The 19674-nt window shown below is 40.1% G+C and overlaps 1 protein-coding gene across 1 annotated transcript in view; it reads right to left on the bottom strand.

Moving 5' to 3' along the window:
* Window positions 1–19674, bottom strand: part of Tmem117 (transmembrane protein 117) — a 437088-nt gene that overhangs the window by 191973 nt on the left and 225441 nt on the right. Inside the window, exon 4 of the mRNA XM_021216188.2 lies at window positions 10564–10663. Coding sequence (XP_021071847.1) covers window positions 10564–10663 — 100 coding nt within the window. The remainder of the gene's footprint in view (window positions 1–10563; window positions 10664–19674) is intronic.

The following is a 19674-nucleotide window of genomic DNA, read 5'->3' as shown; positions in this document are numbered from 1 at the left end:
AGTTTTCATTGTTCTTCTGTAGCTACAGGTTCATTTTATCTGTTATAATGTATTTTAAGACCCGTAAGAGACATACTGTTCTTTTCAATGGAAATGATGGCATCTCTCCAGATTCCATGTCAAGCACATAGTTAATCTTGGCATCGCTATTCATATATCTTCTGGTCAGGTGTCAAAGCAAGAACAATTTGGAACTGCTTAATTGGCACACATGGTATCCCAACCTTCTTTCTGGCTCAGGTCTATGCATCAAAGAAATGGTTGAAGTGGACTTTATCTTCTGTTTTAATTGATATCTTCAAAAAAAAAAAAAAAAAAACGACAGCAGTGTTTATTTGATGTTGCACTAGACTAGTAAGTAATTATGACTCCTTGCCTACATCATGTTGGCCTCAAAGTGACTTAAGTGCTTCACAGAGCTACTCAGTAGACTATAGAAGAATAGGGCATTGGACCAGGGTCTAGAATACAACTTAGTATATTTCAGCAGCCAGGGGAAAAAGTTAGCTCATTGTCTTCTGTCAGCTTTCAGACAAATAAAACCAGAGAAGGTTATCACCTGTGTAGCTTTAATGAACTCTTCTTTATGACTGCAGGTATGGCTCAATGGTGGCACGTTTACTTGGCTTGCATGGGTCTCTAGGTTTGACTGCTAACCTCAAATACAGAAGAAGGTAGAGGACAAAGAGGAGAAGGAAGGAGGGGAGGGAAATTAAACCAAGAGACAGAAGGAGAAAGAGAGAGAGAGGTCTCTTAACCAGATCTCCTCATAATTCACTCAAATACACTTGCATCCTGGTGTAACAGCTTTTATAAGGCAATAACAACAAAACCTAAGCACAAAATGCTTCCTTGCTATAAATTTCATTTTGATGTTTATAGAACATTTAACCACAAGTGCAGCATACTTTATGAACATAAAAATCTTTAGTACTCCCCAAATCCTTGGGGCAAACAACTGCTAAAGGATAGCAATTTCACATAAACAAACCACTTAGCACTTAAATACCTAGAAACTGCAGCATCTATCTTAAACAAAGTTAGTCCATATAAAACCTAAACTCCCTTCCAGTTCCAGGTAAAATAGACTTTGCACCACCGACATTTGTCAAAGGGAACCAGAGCAACAGCTGAATTGCACACTGTGAAGAGTGATAGTTTGGTTAGATGCTATAGTAGCATCAACTTGTGCCAGGACAGATACACAATCTGCTTGGTTGATGCTAAACTCCAACCAGTTTAATAGACAGGCTAGCAGAAAGAAAATCAACTCAAATGCTACTGCATTATCTCATGTGGTATTAAAGTCTCCCCTCCCAAATTAGGGTAGTGTAGTAGTTGAACTCATTCAAAATTTGGAACCATACTGTTTGAGTTCAAATATGACATTGAGAAAGGGTATGATATACTCTTTATCTCAGTGTCTGCTTAGGGCTATTTTAAAAAGAAGAAAAGGAGAAAGAAGAGGAGGAGGAAGAAGAAGAACAGGAGGAGGAGGAAGAGGAGGAAGAGGGAGAAAGAGAAAGGAGGAAGGGTGGGGGAGGTGGGAGGATGAAGAAGAATGAGAGGACTCTTTGTTTAATATCCTGAGTAACGGATCCTTCTACTCATCTCTTCTACCTTTTGTTCAACACTCCTGTTATTTAAAGAACTTCTAAATATGCATTTATGTGCCCATACATAGAATAGCATATGCGACATGGTATCTAACATATATGTATGGGGCATGTAATACTACATAATTATATCAGTATTTGTATAATATGGTTACATGCAAATCTCCTGTTATGTGTGCATGGATGTATGGGTATATTCATGTGTACATGTTACTCTGAATATATGTAGCATAGTTATATTAATATAAATCAGTAAGTATAAGCACTATTCCAAATATCAAATGACATGTTTGAAGAGATGCTTGGCTCACAGAGTCCTAGAGAAGCTCCATCCATTTTTAAACATCCCAAAGAGTATCCTGTTTGATCATGCTAATCTGCACTGATACTAACAACTAGACCCCCATTTCATGACAAATCAGATAGTAGTGCCTCCTCACACTTAATCAAGCCCCTCCAGGATGATGGGCAAACGGCACCTTAACAGACACAGACGGAAAAACAGCAAGTTAATAGGCACAGAGCGTTATGGCTGGAAAGTCATAAAGAATGTGTGGATGGAGGGTCGTGTGTCCCAAGGATGAATAAGGTGTACTAGAACTAAGGAATCTAAAGCTGAGACAGAACTGGAAAAACAAACAAACAAAGCCAGAACAAGCTGGCTGGGCTGGTAATGTCTGTCTCTAAGAGATGCCCTCAGAGTCTCACAGGTTCACTGCGCTTTAACCCATCATCGCTTCCCAAGATGCTTCTGTGTTTAGTACAGAATATTCATACATTTTTAGCAAATGAATATAATTAATTATCAAATACTTAATACATACAATGGAATATTTTTACTTTTGGGAGTAGGTCTTAATGTTAGAAGACTGATACCAAAAGCTGTACTCCCTGCTTCTATTAATAAACATCTAGATTTTCCTTAAAATTAAGAAATCCTTTCTTAAATGTCATGCTGTATTTATGCCTTTCCAAATCCAACAGTCCTGAAAACTAAAAGGCTCTTGATCCATTTGTGATACTATCTGAGGTTAGACCCTCCTGGCTTATTAATTTTTTTTAGTGAGACCTTTTTTTGAAGAAATAAAAAACACAAAGCTAAAATATTTTTAGTGACATTAAAATATTTATATTGGCTAAAGCAAAATGACCACACCCAGTAACTTCTAAAGAACAGAAAAGAAATGTAAAAAATAATTGCTTTCACATACTTTTTAGTTCCATCAAATGATCAAACTGTCCATGTTTGGAGGATTTAATCGTTGCTGCATTATTTTGATTGAAAATGTAGGTACCAGAGACCTTTGTGTCCCTGGGTATGTCCGAATGGTGGTCTGTGCTGGCTCTTTGCCTGGATCTTCCTTTCAGAGCATAGCAGATTCCTGGCAGTCCTCTAGGAGGTCACATGACAACATCTCTGCTTCCTTCTTCCCTTTCTCCCTCCCATTCCTCTTTCTGATTACCCATGACGATCACTTTCTCAATTATATGAGAATTCTGTGTGCTGATAAGAATACTCCAAGAAAACGAGACAAGAGCCTTGTAGCCTCAGTTTCTTAAAAAACTTCAAAAACAGAACTGTTCTTGGGATGTGCTTCTGTGCGTAGTGGATAAGAGTGGGTTCCCTTTGGATTGTTCATTACAGCTGTCTACTGTTATTTGTTTATTCACCTCTATAGAAAACATGTTTTTACCCACGCGACTCCTCTTTATGCCTACAGTATAAACTGTCTGATGCTTTGAATAAAGTGGGCTATTGCATGAAACTTCAGTCTGCCTCACTTTTAGGTCCTGCTCTCCCAGATTCATGCAGCCAACTACAGAGTAGTTAACACTCCATCAATCATGTACCCTCCGTTTCCCTGATATGGGTTCCCCTAGTGGCACATAGCATAATTAAATAATCAACCCAGTTTCCATTTTCGATGTATAAAATCATGAAATGCAGCATATGAATTGTCCCAAACATGGTGCTATCAGGAAGGTTATGAAGTAATGCCACTGTCTAAGTGGAGAAAGCCAAGTCAAATGGGTAGGCGAATGTTCCCGAGGCCAGCCGCTCCTGGGACCGGCACCTCTGGTTAAAAGCCTGGTTCACAACACTCCTGCTTGTCAGCTCCACTTGTTCAAAGAATTTGTTAATTCTATCCTTCTAATCTGTGTTTCAGAGTTTAAGTTAATTTCTATTATAAAATTCAGTAAATCTGTGACTTGCTTTATTTCAGGCAGTAAATCAAATTCATTTTTTTTTTTTTTTATTTTGCCATTTTTGAGAAATCAGTGAAGGAGAATTAGAAACCTGGCATCCATCACAATACAAGTTGTCAGGATCAGTTTCAGGCAGAATAACAAGCTAGACTTGATGTTGGTTATTTTGCAGTTATTGTTCATTGATAAATTTAGCTCTTTCGGAACAGTTTAAAATGTAGTAATGTATCAGTTTTTTTTTTTTTTCATTTATGTACATGGGTGTTTTGCCTGCATGGGTGTCTGTGGTCCACATACATGCAATTCTCACAGAAACCAGAAGAGCATATCAGATCACCGGAGACTGGAGGTATAGATGGTTATGAGTCACCATGTGGATGCTGGGAATTGAACCCACGTCCTCTGGAAGAGCAGCCGGTGCTCTTAAGCATGACCCTATCTTTCTTGCCCCTATTCAAGAAAAAAAATAGCTAAAGATATTTCTTACTTTGGTGAAATGAAGACCAAACATTCCTTTATTCTTTCCTTCTTTAGCCTGTAACAACCATATATGGTTTTTAAAAACTTACCACATTTTAGATTTGTATATACATGTAATTATAAATGTTATATTTTCTATATTAAAATTGAAAAGGGACCTCTATTTTCCAACTGTTTAGATATTCACTACCACTCTTCTGTTCTCTGAACCTTAACCCAGAAGAATAAGATAACCACCAAGTATCAAGTGACTTTCAGATCTATGCCTTTAGTGATGCTAAACCAACCCTCTCTCTTGAGTAGGACTCTCTCCTTTCTCAAGTGGCTTAGGAAACAGATCTCAGTCCCTCTGCCTTCTCCTCATAGCTGGGAGCAGGGCCCTGGACCAACCACTGAAGGGAGGCTGTGGGGACTCCATGTGACAAAGCTTTGGCTTTATACCCATGCCTCTTATATCACCATCCAGTAAGAATCCCATTAACAATCTCTTACTTCAAGACTCGTCATAGGTGCGTCCCTTCATAGCAGTGGAAACATGTTAGCATGAGCAAGTGCACAGCCTTGTGGAGTACGCTGTGAGGGAAGGGGGAAGCGGGTGGGCACCATGTCTCTGGCCCAGTGCCACTGTCTTCCTTCCCCTCCCCCAGCATACTGGAACTGCCACTGCGGAGTTAAGTTACAGAACTGAACTAGAAAAAAAAAAAGAAAGAAAGAAAGAAAAGAAAAACAAAACAGTACTATGTTCTCTTAGGACTATCTTCTCCTTCAAAAGTACTTTGCTATGTAACCCAGGCTCACCTGGAACTTGCCCGAGAAGAGAATGACCACGAGTACAAGCCTCCTGGTTCCATCTCCAAGTTACTACAACATAGGTGTGCATCACCACGCCTGGCTTTTAAAAAGAAACACTTCCTTTAAAAAATAGTTTCTTTGAAAATTTCAACATGTATATAAGACATCTTTCTTTTCATTTTTAAAATGTTCCATCTATTCTTGGAGAGTTTGCATTGAATATTGTGTACGACATTGTACATGCTTTAATTATATCCATCCTTCTCTCCAACTCCTCCCAGATCCTCCCCCATCTTCCTATCCACCCAACTTTGTGCTCTCTGTAGCTTTTTTTTTTTACAGACCCAAAACAAAATATGGAGTCCTGTTCATTGTGTCTGACTATTTCTGAGCATGGGGCCTGCCCAGTGCCACTCCAATGAAGAAAATGACTTTTCCTCTCCAGTAGCTATCAAATGCACATGGCTCATTGGACAGGGATAAGACTCCTTGCCCACTTAGTATCTTGCTCCTATCTACATCCCATCGCCTTTCTCCAACTTCCCTGAGTTTGCCCCAAACATCTCCCTCGCAACTTCTTGTTCTCTTTCAATACACACGCGCACACACACACACACACACACACACACACACCATTGAGTTTAACTAGCACCTCTAGATGCACAGCTATAGAGTCATCCACTAAGGCATGGACAATTTGTCAGTGTCTACATCTGCAAACAAAAGTGACTCTCCGTGCCCAGTAGCTCCTCAGCCAGAAGGGGATCATGGAAGCTCCTAGCCACTACAGGTTTTAACAGCCTTGAAACAGAGTGAATATTTCTTCAGTATCTATTTGATGCCTGGCTCCATGGTGACTGCTAGCAACACAGCTGTGAGCATACTGGTATTATCTGCTCCCTTCAAGAAGCTCCTAGCCAAGGAAGGCGGTGTTGACACTTTCTGTGTAAACAGATACAGCTTTTTAAAAAATATTGTTAATTAATAACAATATTAATATTTCATTGCAATTAATTATCATTAATAATTGGTCATTGAAACATGTGGTTCATTACTATGAAATTCAATTTCCAAAAAAGTAGAAAATATATAAGCATGTTATTAATTAATAATATTAATTTTTAACCCATAATTAATTATTCATTAATAATTGGTAATTAAAACATGTGGTTATTATTAAATTCAGCTTCCAAAAAAGTAGAAAATATAGTAAAGAAGGTAGCAACTGACATTCAAATATGCAGACAGCTAATAGAATATTCATATGTAAAGCAACCTAATATCCTAAATAATATTTCATCCTTGCTAACTCACTTTCATGGTGCTGGAAGTTCCCCCAAGAACTACTAGAGGAGGAAGGTAGTGAATAGTCTCACCCAGCTGTGATGCTGCACAGTGAGTGGCCTAGCAAGACATGCCCACCACGGACGGAGACCATAATCAAATTATTCTGCTAGAGAGACGTAGCATTAAACTGCCCCTAAGTTCTAACCTTTGTATTCAGAGATCAGAGCATCTCTCAACCCCAGCAGAGATGCTCCTGTTTGCAGCGGACAGTGATAAACACAGGTGATTGACACATTACAACAGGTGACGTGCATAAGGAACCATGGTGTGCTCAGCTCTAGACAGGACATCTATGTCACACTCTGCCACCCTGAAATACTCAGGGATCACAGTGGCTGGGACCGCACTTCAGGTAGATATTGAATAGGGATCTCTGGCTCTAAAGAACTCTCAAGAGAGCATAGTATTAAAACCAAACACAGTGCTACACAAGGTGACACAAGAAGCATCGGAAATAAAGGTGAAGTTAAGTGACAGATGGTGTGGTGGACTGAATGGAAACGGCCCTTATAGGCCCACTGGGAGTGGCACTACTAGGGGGTTTGGCCTTGGCAGAGTGGGCGTGGCCTTGCCAGAGGAAGTATGCTACTGAGGGTGGGCTTTGAGATTTCAGATGCACAAGTCAGATCTTATCTCACTTTCTTCCCGCTTCCTGCAGATCCAGATGTAGAACTCTTAGCTACTTCCCCAGCACCATGTCTGCCTGTGTTCTGCCATGTTTCCCGCCATGATGCTAAGGCACTAAACCTCTGAAACTGTAAGTCAGCCCCAATGAAATGTTAGAAACCCTAACGAGAGAGACGACCAAGTTATTTTAAGGTATCTGTGACATAACGTCGTGGAAGAGTCTTTGCTGTGTTGCCACATGTCAATGATTGCCCAAAGCCACCCCTGGTCACACATGCCGAGGCATGTTCATGGCAGATAGCATTTAGGATCCAAGCAGTTAGCACTTAACAGTGCTAACACAAATGTCCCCACAGAGCATGCCTTCCGGTCGCTGTGTTTGTGCCTTCCTCCTTACTTCACCAGAACCTTCTCACTGTCATGAATCATAGAATTAGCTGCTAGAAGAGAAAAGCGAGAAGGAGGGGAGATAGTAGGGGTGGGACCGGAAATGGTTAGCTGAAGACAGCGGGAGCCTCTTTCCTCGGGTAGGAAATGAAAAGCAACAGTCTTGTGTTGATGTCCAAAGAACCCTAACGGCTTTCGACCTCAGGGGAGGTGGACTGGGGCATGAAAAACTGGAGCTATCAGCTCCTGAGTGACAGAGCAGTAGACACAAGGAAACTGTAGCTCAAGATAGCCAGGGTTTCTTCTGCTTTACACGCGTGTTCAGGACACAACACTCTGCTCCTAAAAATGGCAACAGTGCAGCCCAGTGCTGATTACAATGCTCGACACTTTATGCATCTCTTTTATTTAAAAAAAAAATAACAATTAACAAAAAATGGTAAGCTCAACAGGGCTTTGAGTGCGTTTATCCTACACACAGGATCTCCTGCAAAGCCAAGACACGGGTGGACACTCAGTCATGTGATGGTCAGGAATGTTTCACAGAGTGTCTCAGATCACTCCTGCCTTTGGATCACGTCAATCTTGATAGCCTTTATAAACCATGGGAAAACTGAGAATTATTTCCAGAAAAGAAAAGTCTTCCTCTATAGAAGTGCATTAAGAGTTAATATACAATTGTTAATGTAAAAAGTCACTTGCTTTTCCCTGAAGGTCACTGTCATCATTGATATTCATTCCATACTGAGAATTCTATGCACACGAAGGTCAAAGCTACCTGAGATTCCTCTCATGAGGAAAAATATTATTTTTTAAAGTGTTATCAATGCGCACACATGTAGGCATATAAATATTTATTGGGAAGTTGCTGCCCATCAGTGAATAGGAGTGGGAATAGAGACCGCATTGTGGGAATCCCCCCTCCCCCTATGTGGCTGTGTTTGCAAAGCAGAAGCGTGCGTTTACTTTGCCATTTCTACCTGAGGCTAGTGGGAAAAGGTCACTGTTTCATAGAACATAAGCAGAAAGAGACCCCAAACTCTACCCTAGTTTACAGAAAGGAAAAGAGGGGTCGCCCGTGGGATTCGAGCTCACAGTGGGTGGTTACGACTAAAACACACTATTCTTCATTCTCAATTCCTTTCTAGCTTTCTAATAAAGCAGCGAGCTGTAGAAGAGGAAAGAGCCAGGTTAGCAAGCACAAACAGGAGGCGTTAAAGGGGCAGACAGTAATCTGTGAATCTGAGTTTGTTTTTGAGAAAAAGACAGCATCGCGGGCAGATTCTCTGTGTTCCTCTTACCCTTGCATGTAAGAAAGCAGACATGTACAGGCCTGGAAACACAACCAGAAAGGACTAAAGGTCAAAGCTACACTGCGCACATTCCTTTGAAGGAGCCTAATGAAGAAGATCTAACAACAACAAACAAACCAACACCACAGAGGCAGGGCTCTCGACGGACAGGAGTGCCACAGTGAGGAAATGTTTGGAGACTTGGATCGAAAGAGGTCACACACAATGACACCCCAAGAAAGACAGTAAATGGCTTATGTACTGAGATGGAAGGAGCTTCCAAACGGCAGGGCAATTTTTTTGTAAGTCTTGAATTCTGCTACTCCTTCATTGACTTTTGTCAAGAGCAAAACCAGGAAGTGGTAGGCCACACCACCTGTCTACCTCAGCACTGGAAATGTCAGGGCAACTCTAGACAAGCTGCACCCAGGCCTGGGGTGTGGTGGGACGTGCTAAGGGACCAGAAGTCCTGGCAAGATGAGGTTTGGCTCAGTGACCTTCCCTTCTGTCAGTGGAGTAGGCCTAGATAATGCAACAGCAAGTGCAAAAAGCTCTTACATCTGCCACATACTTCGGCATGTTAAGTCCTGGCTAGAGCCACACATTTCATATTTATAAAAGAAATATAACAAAAATGGAAACTATGAAATCCATTTGTGAAATGTGAAAATTGGATCTATATACATGGTATTTTATTTCTTGAAGGTCGGAGCATGAGTGTCAAGGTCAGAGTCATATTTCTGAAAACTTGATCTGGATCTCGTTTCCATTGTATTTTGTAGAGTTGAGCTAAAAAAAAAATCGCAATCACAATTAATGTAGAATTTTCTCAAATGATAACCTGCCAAATTTCAATTATATTATTTTCCAATGTGTGTACCTCCTCCTAAATAGATTTAACTAATGGAAAAGAAAATTGTAATATGACACAGCCTGAACTCTAGGAGTAGCCTTTTCTGATCACTGTTGTCACTCATTAAAAGTAAGCCATTTTTAAATGAACTTGAGTTTGTACGTGTGTGTTGGCTAGGGATGGGCGTATGGCTGTATGTCTGCATACATGCAAGTAAAAGTCTAAAGACAGCTTTAGCTGCTGCCCTCAGGAACACCATCGACCTCCTTTGAAGAAGAATCCATTAAAGGTTGCCTAAGCCAAACTAGTCAGCTCTCTCCCCATGTCCAGGTGGTCAGCAGCAGGTTGTATACATATTACAATAATAAACCTAGAAAGTCAGGCATTCGAGTGGACAGTGTGGGCAGAGGCATGGGGGGTTAGAATGAGGAGAGAACACACAGCATTGGTGCAGGTATGGAGTGCTCTTGAGTGAAATTCTCAAAAGATAAAGTTTGAAAAGGTCTATCAAAAGTCTTAGTTACCAGTGAGGTACTGGTTCAAGGAGGAAAACAAATTTAGAGGCTGCCTATAGAATGTTCTCGGTGGCCTTCTGAGACAGATCAAAGTGCATTCCTTACCTAGCAACTGTGTGTGTCCAAACAACGGCCTCTTAAAGATTATTCAGAATTTCACAGGCAGGACTTTTCCATCAAGAAGCACATATGTATACATACATATATTCTGATTGCATTTGGTCACGTTCTGAGGGTTACGGATGTTGAATATAATCTCTACACTAATGCTTACAAAACCCATTCTGTACCCACAAAATGAGCAATTCATTTTCAACACTGGTACATACTTACAAATGTGTGTTCTTAAAACAATCAGTCATTTTTCCCACAATGTCCTTCCAACATTACGGACACGCCTTCCATTTGACATTTGTTCAGACTGAGAGACGTTGAGGTTTCCTTACCATCCAGGCTGTGACGAAGTCCCCCATCCAGGTCCCCACAGCAGCTAGTTTCATGAAACTTTCATTGCGGATGCCCATATAGTCCGTGATGAGATAAGCTCTGTGGACACAAACACATGGCATTGCTCAGTCTGAGAGAGGTATCCAATCAAAGCTCCCCAGTGCGGCCATAGATGCATGCTGCCTTTTCCCTAACAAGCTCCCTGACTATCATCTCACATTAATTCATGCATTTGCAAAGACAGGGGGACGTTTGGAGGGTGTTTGGGTCAGTTTCAATTAGATATGAAAACGGATTGAGCATCTGGCCGTTGTTGTGTGCAGTCTACCCTTGAGCTGCAAGACCAGCATCAGCTTTTGAACACTGGGACAGAAACCCTCAGCAAAGGCTTCATTTCATGCTTGCTCAAGTGTGAGCAGAGGTGAGACAATTCCTGACACAGAGGAGAGGAAAGACTTGTTCTGTCAAGTTAGAACCAACAGAAAGGTGCCGGACAGGGCCTCGGTGCTTCACACCAGGATAATGTTCAGAACACTGGCAAGTTTTAAGAAAGAAATCTGCACGGTGAACTAAAGTAAAATTTGATTTGGTATGCGTGGTTATAATTATTACTGGAAGAAACAATGATCAGAATGTTTAATGCCTCATTTCAGTTTTATATAGCTAATTCTTTTTTCCTTAATCTTTTTATTTTTATTTTAATTTATATATTTATTCACTTTGTATCCCACATGCCCACCCTGCCCCATCCTGCTTCTCCTCCCAGTTCCACTCTTACAAATCTTCTCCTCCCCATCACCCCCTTCTCTTCTCCTGAGAGAAGGGGAAGCACCCCTTGGGTACCACCCCACCCTGGGACATCCAGTCACAGTAGGCCTAAATGTATCCTCTTCTACTGAGGCCCAACCAGGCAGTCCAGTTAGGGGAAGGGTTTCCAAAGGCAGGCAACAGAGTCAAAGACAGCCCACGGGCCCATTGTTAGGGAACCGACATGAAGTCCAAGCTGCACATACGCTATGAATATTAGGGGGCTTAGGTCCAGCCCCTGGATGCTCTTTGGTGGGTGGTTCAGTCTCTGTGCGCCTCCATGGGCCCAGGCTAGTTGACCCTGTTGGTCTTCCTGAGGTGTCCTTGATCCCTCTGGCCCCCTCTCTACCCACAACGCTCCCCATGCACCCCCTGATGATTGACTGTGGGTCTCTGCATTTGTCTCCTTTCTCTGCTGGATGAAGCCTCTCAGGAGACAGTTATGCTGGGTTCCTGTCTGCAAGCAGAGCAGAGGATCACTAATTCCTACTTGCTTGCAATGACACAATTCTTAGTCTTTACAACTCAAGGAGAGATAGGTCATGGTACAGCATCGTCAGGAGTCAGACCATTGACCTTTCTACTTTCTCGTCTTATTAATTTTTACTAATTATTATTTTTCTCACGTCTCTAGGGAAACTGGGCCAGTTGATATCACATGAGTAAATAAATAACAGCTGGGGATCAAATTTCTCTCCCCTGTTTTTCTTACCTCTAAAGTTTTTCACTCTAATTATTTTAATCTTAATTTGGCCCTTCTTCCTAAAAATGATGATACCATATAATTTACAGTATTGACAAAAACCTGCTTCTTCTTGAATTGCTTCCAGATAGATAATAACATGTTTGCTGTTTATCTACTGAAAACTGTAAAGTCCATTTTAAAAGCTGATGAATTGAAAACCATCTTTAATTTGGTTATTTTCTTCCTGGAATTATTTTTAAACAGCTCCATTATTTAAAAAAGAAAAAATATATTTAAATAGTTTTTTTAAGAACAAAATTTTATACTCTTTTGTTTTGCTTTGTTTTTTGTTTGTTTGTTTGTTTTTTTCCTCAAGACAGGGTTTCTCTGTGTAGCCCTGGCTGTCCAGGAACTCACTTTGTAGACCAGGCTGGCCTTGAACTCAGAAATCTAACTGTTTCTGCCTCCCAAGTGCTGGGATTAAAGGTATGTGCCATCACTGCCCAGCTTTTTTTTTTTTTTGTAAAATTTTATACTCTTAAAACAATCTTTTTTTCTACAAGTTGGAAGTCGAGGTCAGTGGTTCTCAACCTTCACACTGCTGTGACCCTTTAATGCAGTTCCTCAAGTTGTGGTGCTCCACAACCGTAGTTATTTTCAGTGCTGCTTCATAACTGTAATTTTGCTACTCTCATAAATTATAATGTAAATGTCTGATATGCCGGATAGCTTGTATGTGACTCCCAAAGGGGTAGGGGCCCACAGGTTAAGAACCCCTGGTCTCCATAAACATGTTAAACCCTTGGGCAAACACTGTAGTTGTTGATTGGATTTCCATATTATGTGAAGAAGTGAAGCTATGAGAACTTGCGTGTTTGCAATGTGTAGTTTGAGTACAGTGTATCCATCAATTTCCATCTAGATACAGTGATGTGGTTTACTACTTGGGTTTTAAAGATTTGGGAACAAGGTCTAAAGTTCCACAACTGGTTCTAAATAAGCACATTACAAATTGTAAGATTAGAATATAAACGTTCCTGCCTCTCCCATCTAAACTCATAATGATTATGCTATACCTGCCTCCTGCAAGTATTAATGGAGATATAAAAACATGAGGAAAATCTCCTTTGTACTTTAGTACATGATGAAGATGTAAGGCCCTTGATGAATCAGAGTAAGAAGCCAACAGTAGCATTAGCCACTACTCTGAGCCTCCACATATACTGGACACCCTCTGATTTAGGCTCTCTGACCTGAGTACTTTAATCTGAAAGTGCCCAAGTGAACACCAAGTGAACATTTGCTGTTACCCAGTTCAGCACCGCGACCATCACTGAATAGCTATGAGACAGTGAAATCAATGCACTTTGGAGTATCAGCTTTGGCAACTGTCCAGCATTTTCAATGACACTATTTTGATGAGTATGCTCAATGACATCTTACTTTCTGTACACTTTACCAATGAGTAAAAATCATGAGGGGGGCAGTGTGTGTGTGTGTGTGTGTGTGTGTGTGTGTGTGTGTGTGTGTGTGAATGCATCATATTTTGTTTTAGTAGATAGCCTGAATATACTTGCAACAGATCAATGATCCAGCCAAGAACAACAAAAATAAGTCCAAGTAAAAAACAATAATAACAATCCATCTAAAATCTGTTTAAATGTTAATAAGACATCGGAGAGTAAAGAAATTGGGGCAGTACACTGGAGAAAACTGTGCATGTTCCCTAGAGACACTTGCTTATTCTGGATGTAAGGCAATGAAAAGCTGGACTCGGCCTGATCACAGAACAGGCCCTGTGGTCTGAAGCAAGAATGCTGGAAACTTAAAGAGCTGTAATTCTGGTGAGGAAGGAAGAACTCAGAAGAAGACACAACAGGCAGCTGCTGTGCCTTTCCTGGCATCTGTCACACTCTGACCTTCCTCAGGGGGGTCACCACGAGACTAAATCAAGTCAAAAATACTGTTATAATATGTGCTAAGGGGACTAGTATAGACCAGGCCATGAAGGGCTAAAGCCATGGTTCTCAGCATGTGGGTTGTGACCCCCCCTTTAATGGCGTCAAATGATCCTTTCAAAGGAGTCTCTGAAGACCATCGGAAATATCAGCTATATGCATTACAATTCATAACAGTAGCAAAAATTACAATCATAAGGTTACATGGGAAATAATACTATGGCCAGGGTCACCAAGACACGAAGAACTGTGTTAATGGGCTGCAGTATTAGGAAGGTTGAGAATCACTGGGCTAGAACAAAGGAAAGAGGGAAAGAGAAAATTCATCAGCTCTTACCACCTTCATCATCTACTTTATGGCAGGATTACATTCTTCAAGAATACATTGTATTCTTCCAACAGAGAAAGAGGTATGAGCCTCTTCTGAAAAATTATATATAAGCTAGATCCTGTATGCATTTTATACATGATATCTGCTGGTTACTCAAAAATGAATAAACAATAAATATGACCATTTGGCTGAAATCCCAGATTAAAAACATAGTTAAGCATAATAAGCTCCAGAAAAAAAGGGAGAGGCTTGAGCTATTTTATTCTCTGCTGGTGTCCCAGCATCTACAGTGCTGCCTGAATTAGGCAAATGATCACAAAACATTTGTTTAATTTATAATGAATGGAATATTCATGTTCATATGTCATGGGTAGGCCTGTGTTTATTAAGCTTTAGAAACATCAACAAAATGGAGTTGAATCATGGAGAACTTGTACACAGAGGAAGGTGTTAGGAAGCTTGACATGTTGGGCGTATTTGCTTTTCTCTAAACTGCCTGTAGAGCTCCTTAATGCAGGATGACTACCCATCTTACCTAGAGTCCTCTATGATGAGAGGTGTATAGTAACTGTTTCTCTGTAGCTATGGGCATACAGTGGGTCCTACCTGCTATAACAGTCCAGATGAAGTACTGCTGTTTATGAAATAGCCAGAAGGTTTAAAGAACAGTGATGTATGAGGGCCAGTGATTAGTCTTATTTTTATTGCCTTTGACAAATACTTTACAAGTGTGCAGACCTGGCAGAAAAACATCCAACAACTACTTCATTAACTTGCACATCAATTGACATTTAATCCCATTTCCCTGTTGGGTTCTAAAGAACACATAATTCTTTGATTTTTTTTTTTCTGCTTCAATAATTTTAGCCAAAGGGAAGATCACTGTAGAAACTGGAATTGTGAAATTTCACATACTCCGTTGTTGGGCATAGATTCAGAATTAGTTTTTATTGCTGGAAGGCAATTATAATTTTAATTTTGCTTGACACCACAGTTAGCTATTTCAATCCTACACCATGTGGACTTGGGTTGGTATTTCCGCTATTAATAGAACTTGAAAATCTTGCATAAACATCACTTTCCAGGTAAAATTTCTGAGTTAATCTCTTAGAATCTACCTTTGATTTTTATTTCAATTTTTTCAAACTTTAAGCTGAACTCCCAAACCCATTACAAACATGTGGAGACTTCAACAGACAGTTTCTTGGAAAGGGAAGTAATTAATTATCCTAACAGCTCAGCAACAAGAAGGGCTAAGACTATATCACATCCAAAAACCTAGGTGCTCGATGACTAGAATTAATAGACTCAAAAATGAGCTAACGAGTGAAAGTACACTAAGATGAATGGTTCTTATAGGTGAGAGTCCTGATCGCTAGCAATGAAAGTTCCAGTTCACGTCCACCAATTATTTATACTAAATGGGGGGGTAGTCACTGCTAGGTGATTTAGGGTTGCGTCTCTGAAAGTTTAACAGGGGGCTATAAACATAGATCACCAACCCAATATGGCCTCATGCTTCACTGCAGATCCGTCTGTGGCCAACTGGATTCATAATGTCACAGCTGTCTCTACCAGACATTTTTGGGCACCATAAGCAAGATTGGGGGCTTGATACACATGTAAATCATGGGTAAAGGGTTGACTTAGTGCCAGGAGCTTGCCCCAGCAATGGTTCTCTCTAGAAGGCAGCCAGGAAAGGGTGGAGCAAAACTCGGTATTGTGAAAGTACAAGTTGCTTAGTATAAATAATATTTACTCCCCTTGAATCTTCTTCCTTGATTACTTGTTATTGTGGGGCCAGAGAAGCCTATGGTTTCAGACGAATTAACATCTGTGGTTTATGAGGGGTGGATTTATCACTAGCACTCTGGTTAGTGGGCTGGGACCCCCTTGCTTGTCAGGCTAGTTGACTGTAAACCAAAGAGATAGCAAAGACAAAAACTACAATCCTTTACACAGGCAAATATGCGATAATCCTTTACACAAATACATACAGACATATACATATTCATACATATACATACTTTGGCTGAGCCCAACCACCTGTTTTAATCAACCCCACAAGTGTTCATGTGTGTTTACATATTTACCCATATACCTACACACATACACATAAACAGACATATACACATTTGGATGAATAGATAGAACAGAGTTCTGCAAATCAACCCATCCTCTTTACTTCTTTTCTCTGGTGTTTTTATAAACAAAATTACCTCATAGGTAAAATGTAACACAAAATGGGAGCTACAAAAGGATGTTGATATTAAGTTCAAAGCAGTGTTTCATTCTGTAAGTTCATTATAAGTTCAAAGCAAAAGTTTTACATTACCTTGCATTATCATAGTGCACACCTGCCTGTGGCTTCATCCTCAGATCTGACCTAGAATGAATGTTTTTCCTTGAACACAACTTTGTCCCAAGCCGGTTTCTCTCTTTTAGAGTAACTGTGAAAGCTCGTTGTATTTCTTATTATGGAGCCCTAACTTGCTATTCTAAGGAGTGGGCACATTTAATTCTTGATTCTAACTTTATTACATCTGCCTAGCAAAACGACTAGAACTAACTCTTAAAACTTATGTGAATCAGTTCAGGAATTTTATAAAATTATTAATTCGTTTAAATAGCATTAATTCATGAAAGTTAATCTCTATGTTGATCTTCAGGAAATCTGTTCGATAGGGTGATCTAATGCCCAGGGATTATTATATTAATTTCCTAATGGCAGGAAAGGCAGATTAGTTGCAAGAAGCCATCCTGAGATGAAGTCTCTTTGGTACTTTGCCTCTCAGAGCTCACCCATCTTAGTCCATGCAAAAAAGTGGGGCACCTCCAGGAAGGCTATCTGCTAGCCTAAGCCTTTCCTAGATGGGTTCTGATAATTTACAATAGTAAAACTCTATGTCAGACAAAGATAAACTTGAAAATAAAGCTTTAAGTATTCTTAATTCATTTAGGTTAAAAACAAAACAAAGACAATCACCACATCAGAAAGTAAGCATGTATCATTATATAAGCCTTTTCTAAATCTGTTTAGATTTAAAATGATTTAAATCTAAAATCATTTTAGGTTTAAAACTAATTAATGATTTTTAGACATTTAGCCAATCAGTGTCCAAATAATCACACTTCAGTATTGCTGCTCAAAAATTCTCCCTTTGACTACTGAAAGATTTTGATGCAGCTCACCACACATATAAGAACTTTCTGGCTAGAACTGGGCTATGAAGCTAGGGATAAATGAGTATGCTATAAATATCACAGACAGTTGAGTAACAGACCCATGAATGATTGAAAGTGCTCCTCACCCTAACAAGGCTCACTCAGAGCCTGCCAGCTCAAATTCCACAACAGTCGCCTTCTATTCCCTCTTATTTCCTTATAGAAAGCATGTGTGTACATTGACCAAGCCCACCCTGGATGCGTAGACTTTATAGCAATTCTTCCTTTCATCCTTATCAAACCTCAGCCCTATCAGCGAGCTCCATCTGTGTGAGATACAGACACACTGCAGTCCCCCACTTCCCTTCACCCTCAGCATAAAATTAATCACTAAAGTGATTTCCGAAGGGCTCTCAATTCTCTTCAATGAATCTGTCATCACCACTATTGATCAGCTCATAGTTATTTCTAATATGAAATTAAATAGTCTCCTGTTTTCCTAGGATAGTTCTTGTTTGTAGACTCCTTTTGTCATTATCATGACTTCTGGGGAAGAAATATAGCTTTCTGGAGGAGCCTGGATCATGAGACTAGAAACAGCTTTGGCATTACTGTGGTTTAGACCTGTGCTGTCCCCCAAAAGCTCCGTACTGGAGGCTTGGTCTCCATTCCCTAGCACCAATGGGCAATGGTGGAACCTTTACAAGGTAGTACCCACGGGGACCTCTAGAGGTATGCCTTCGAGGAGCACAGTGGGCTATGAGATGACAACTGGGCTCCATTAAACATGCCTACTGTGATGGTTTACCACAACACAAGCCTTTACTAGTTATGTGCTAAAACTTCCAAAACTGAGCTTTAAAACACACCTTTTGATTACAGACTGATTATCCCAAGTACTTATGATAGGAAAGGGAAGCTACTGATTCAGAAACCTACTTCATGCCTCCGTGACCTGGAAAAAAGTACTCAACCTTGATAATCATGCATTTTCTTAACATAGAGCATAATATGTATGTATGCATGTAGGTTTGTATGTATGTATAGATATATAAGTAGATAGATAGAGATATATGTGTATACTAATATTATACTGAACCAGATATAATTAATACATATTAACTAGCCATCAGTTAGTGAATTCACACATACAAGCCAATTTTGACAAGCTAACACCCAACCCTTTACCAGTTTTCAGGATGGGGCAACTTAAACATCTTAGTAGAATATTACAGGAATTATTAATATATGGTTGTATGTAAAATTATTTAGCAAGTTTAAAGCAGTACAAGTAAGGAATGAAATTTCCCTTCGCAGGATGATTTTGGTTAATATTACAGGTGAAAACAAATAGAATATGTTTCTAAGACAACGAATTGATGTTAAACAAAAGTAGAAAAGGTAACTTAACAGCCGTCCAACTGGAATTCTAGCCCATTCATCCTAAGGATCTTATCTAGTGCTGTAAGCTTAGTCAACTACCCGCGACTGGTGAGGTCACAAATCACAGAGGGGAACCTACTACTGCCATGTTCTTAAACCTATATGATCCCTAACATTGTCTGTCACACCTACAGATGAGTGTGGCTCTCACGCTTTATCAGAGGAGTTTCTTTTCACAGCAGATGGTAAGCATTTCAGAAAGTCACCGCTGGTCAGAGTGCACAGAACGCCTGACCATGGGGTGCCCAGCCCCAGTGACTAGAACACAGTATCTACACCTAAGATTCAGGAAACAGCGGAAGACGGATCGGAAACACTGTAAGAACCAAATAGCCAGGAAGTCTGTGGCAAGATTTATCTTCCATTATGACAGGGAAGCTGTACCCAGTCAATCACAACAATACAACAATACAATTTGACCTGAAAAATGACAACATAGGTGGTAGAAATCTCATGGGATCCCACTCTTACACAAAGAGCTACAGGTATTTAACAACTGATAAGAGAAGAAATGTTAGACCTCCCTACTGAAGGACCCATTAACTGGTTGTCCAGTATGAAGTTGTCAGCCCTAAAAACATACATGCAAGCAACGCTAAACAGACTCCAAAGGTGGTCCTTACATATTTACTCACATACAAACACACACATGTTTTTTAAATAACTTGATATCAGAGAAAATGAAATGTTACTTATGTGTGTGTGTGTGTGTGTGTGTGTG

Source organism: Mus pahari, chromosome 17 (assembly GCF_900095145.1).
Source record: "Mus pahari chromosome 17, PAHARI_EIJ_v1.1, whole genome shotgun sequence".
Taxonomy (NCBI): domain Eukaryota; kingdom Metazoa; phylum Chordata; class Mammalia; order Rodentia; family Muridae; genus Mus; species Mus pahari.
This window is presented reverse-complemented; position numbering and strand designations above follow the sequence as displayed.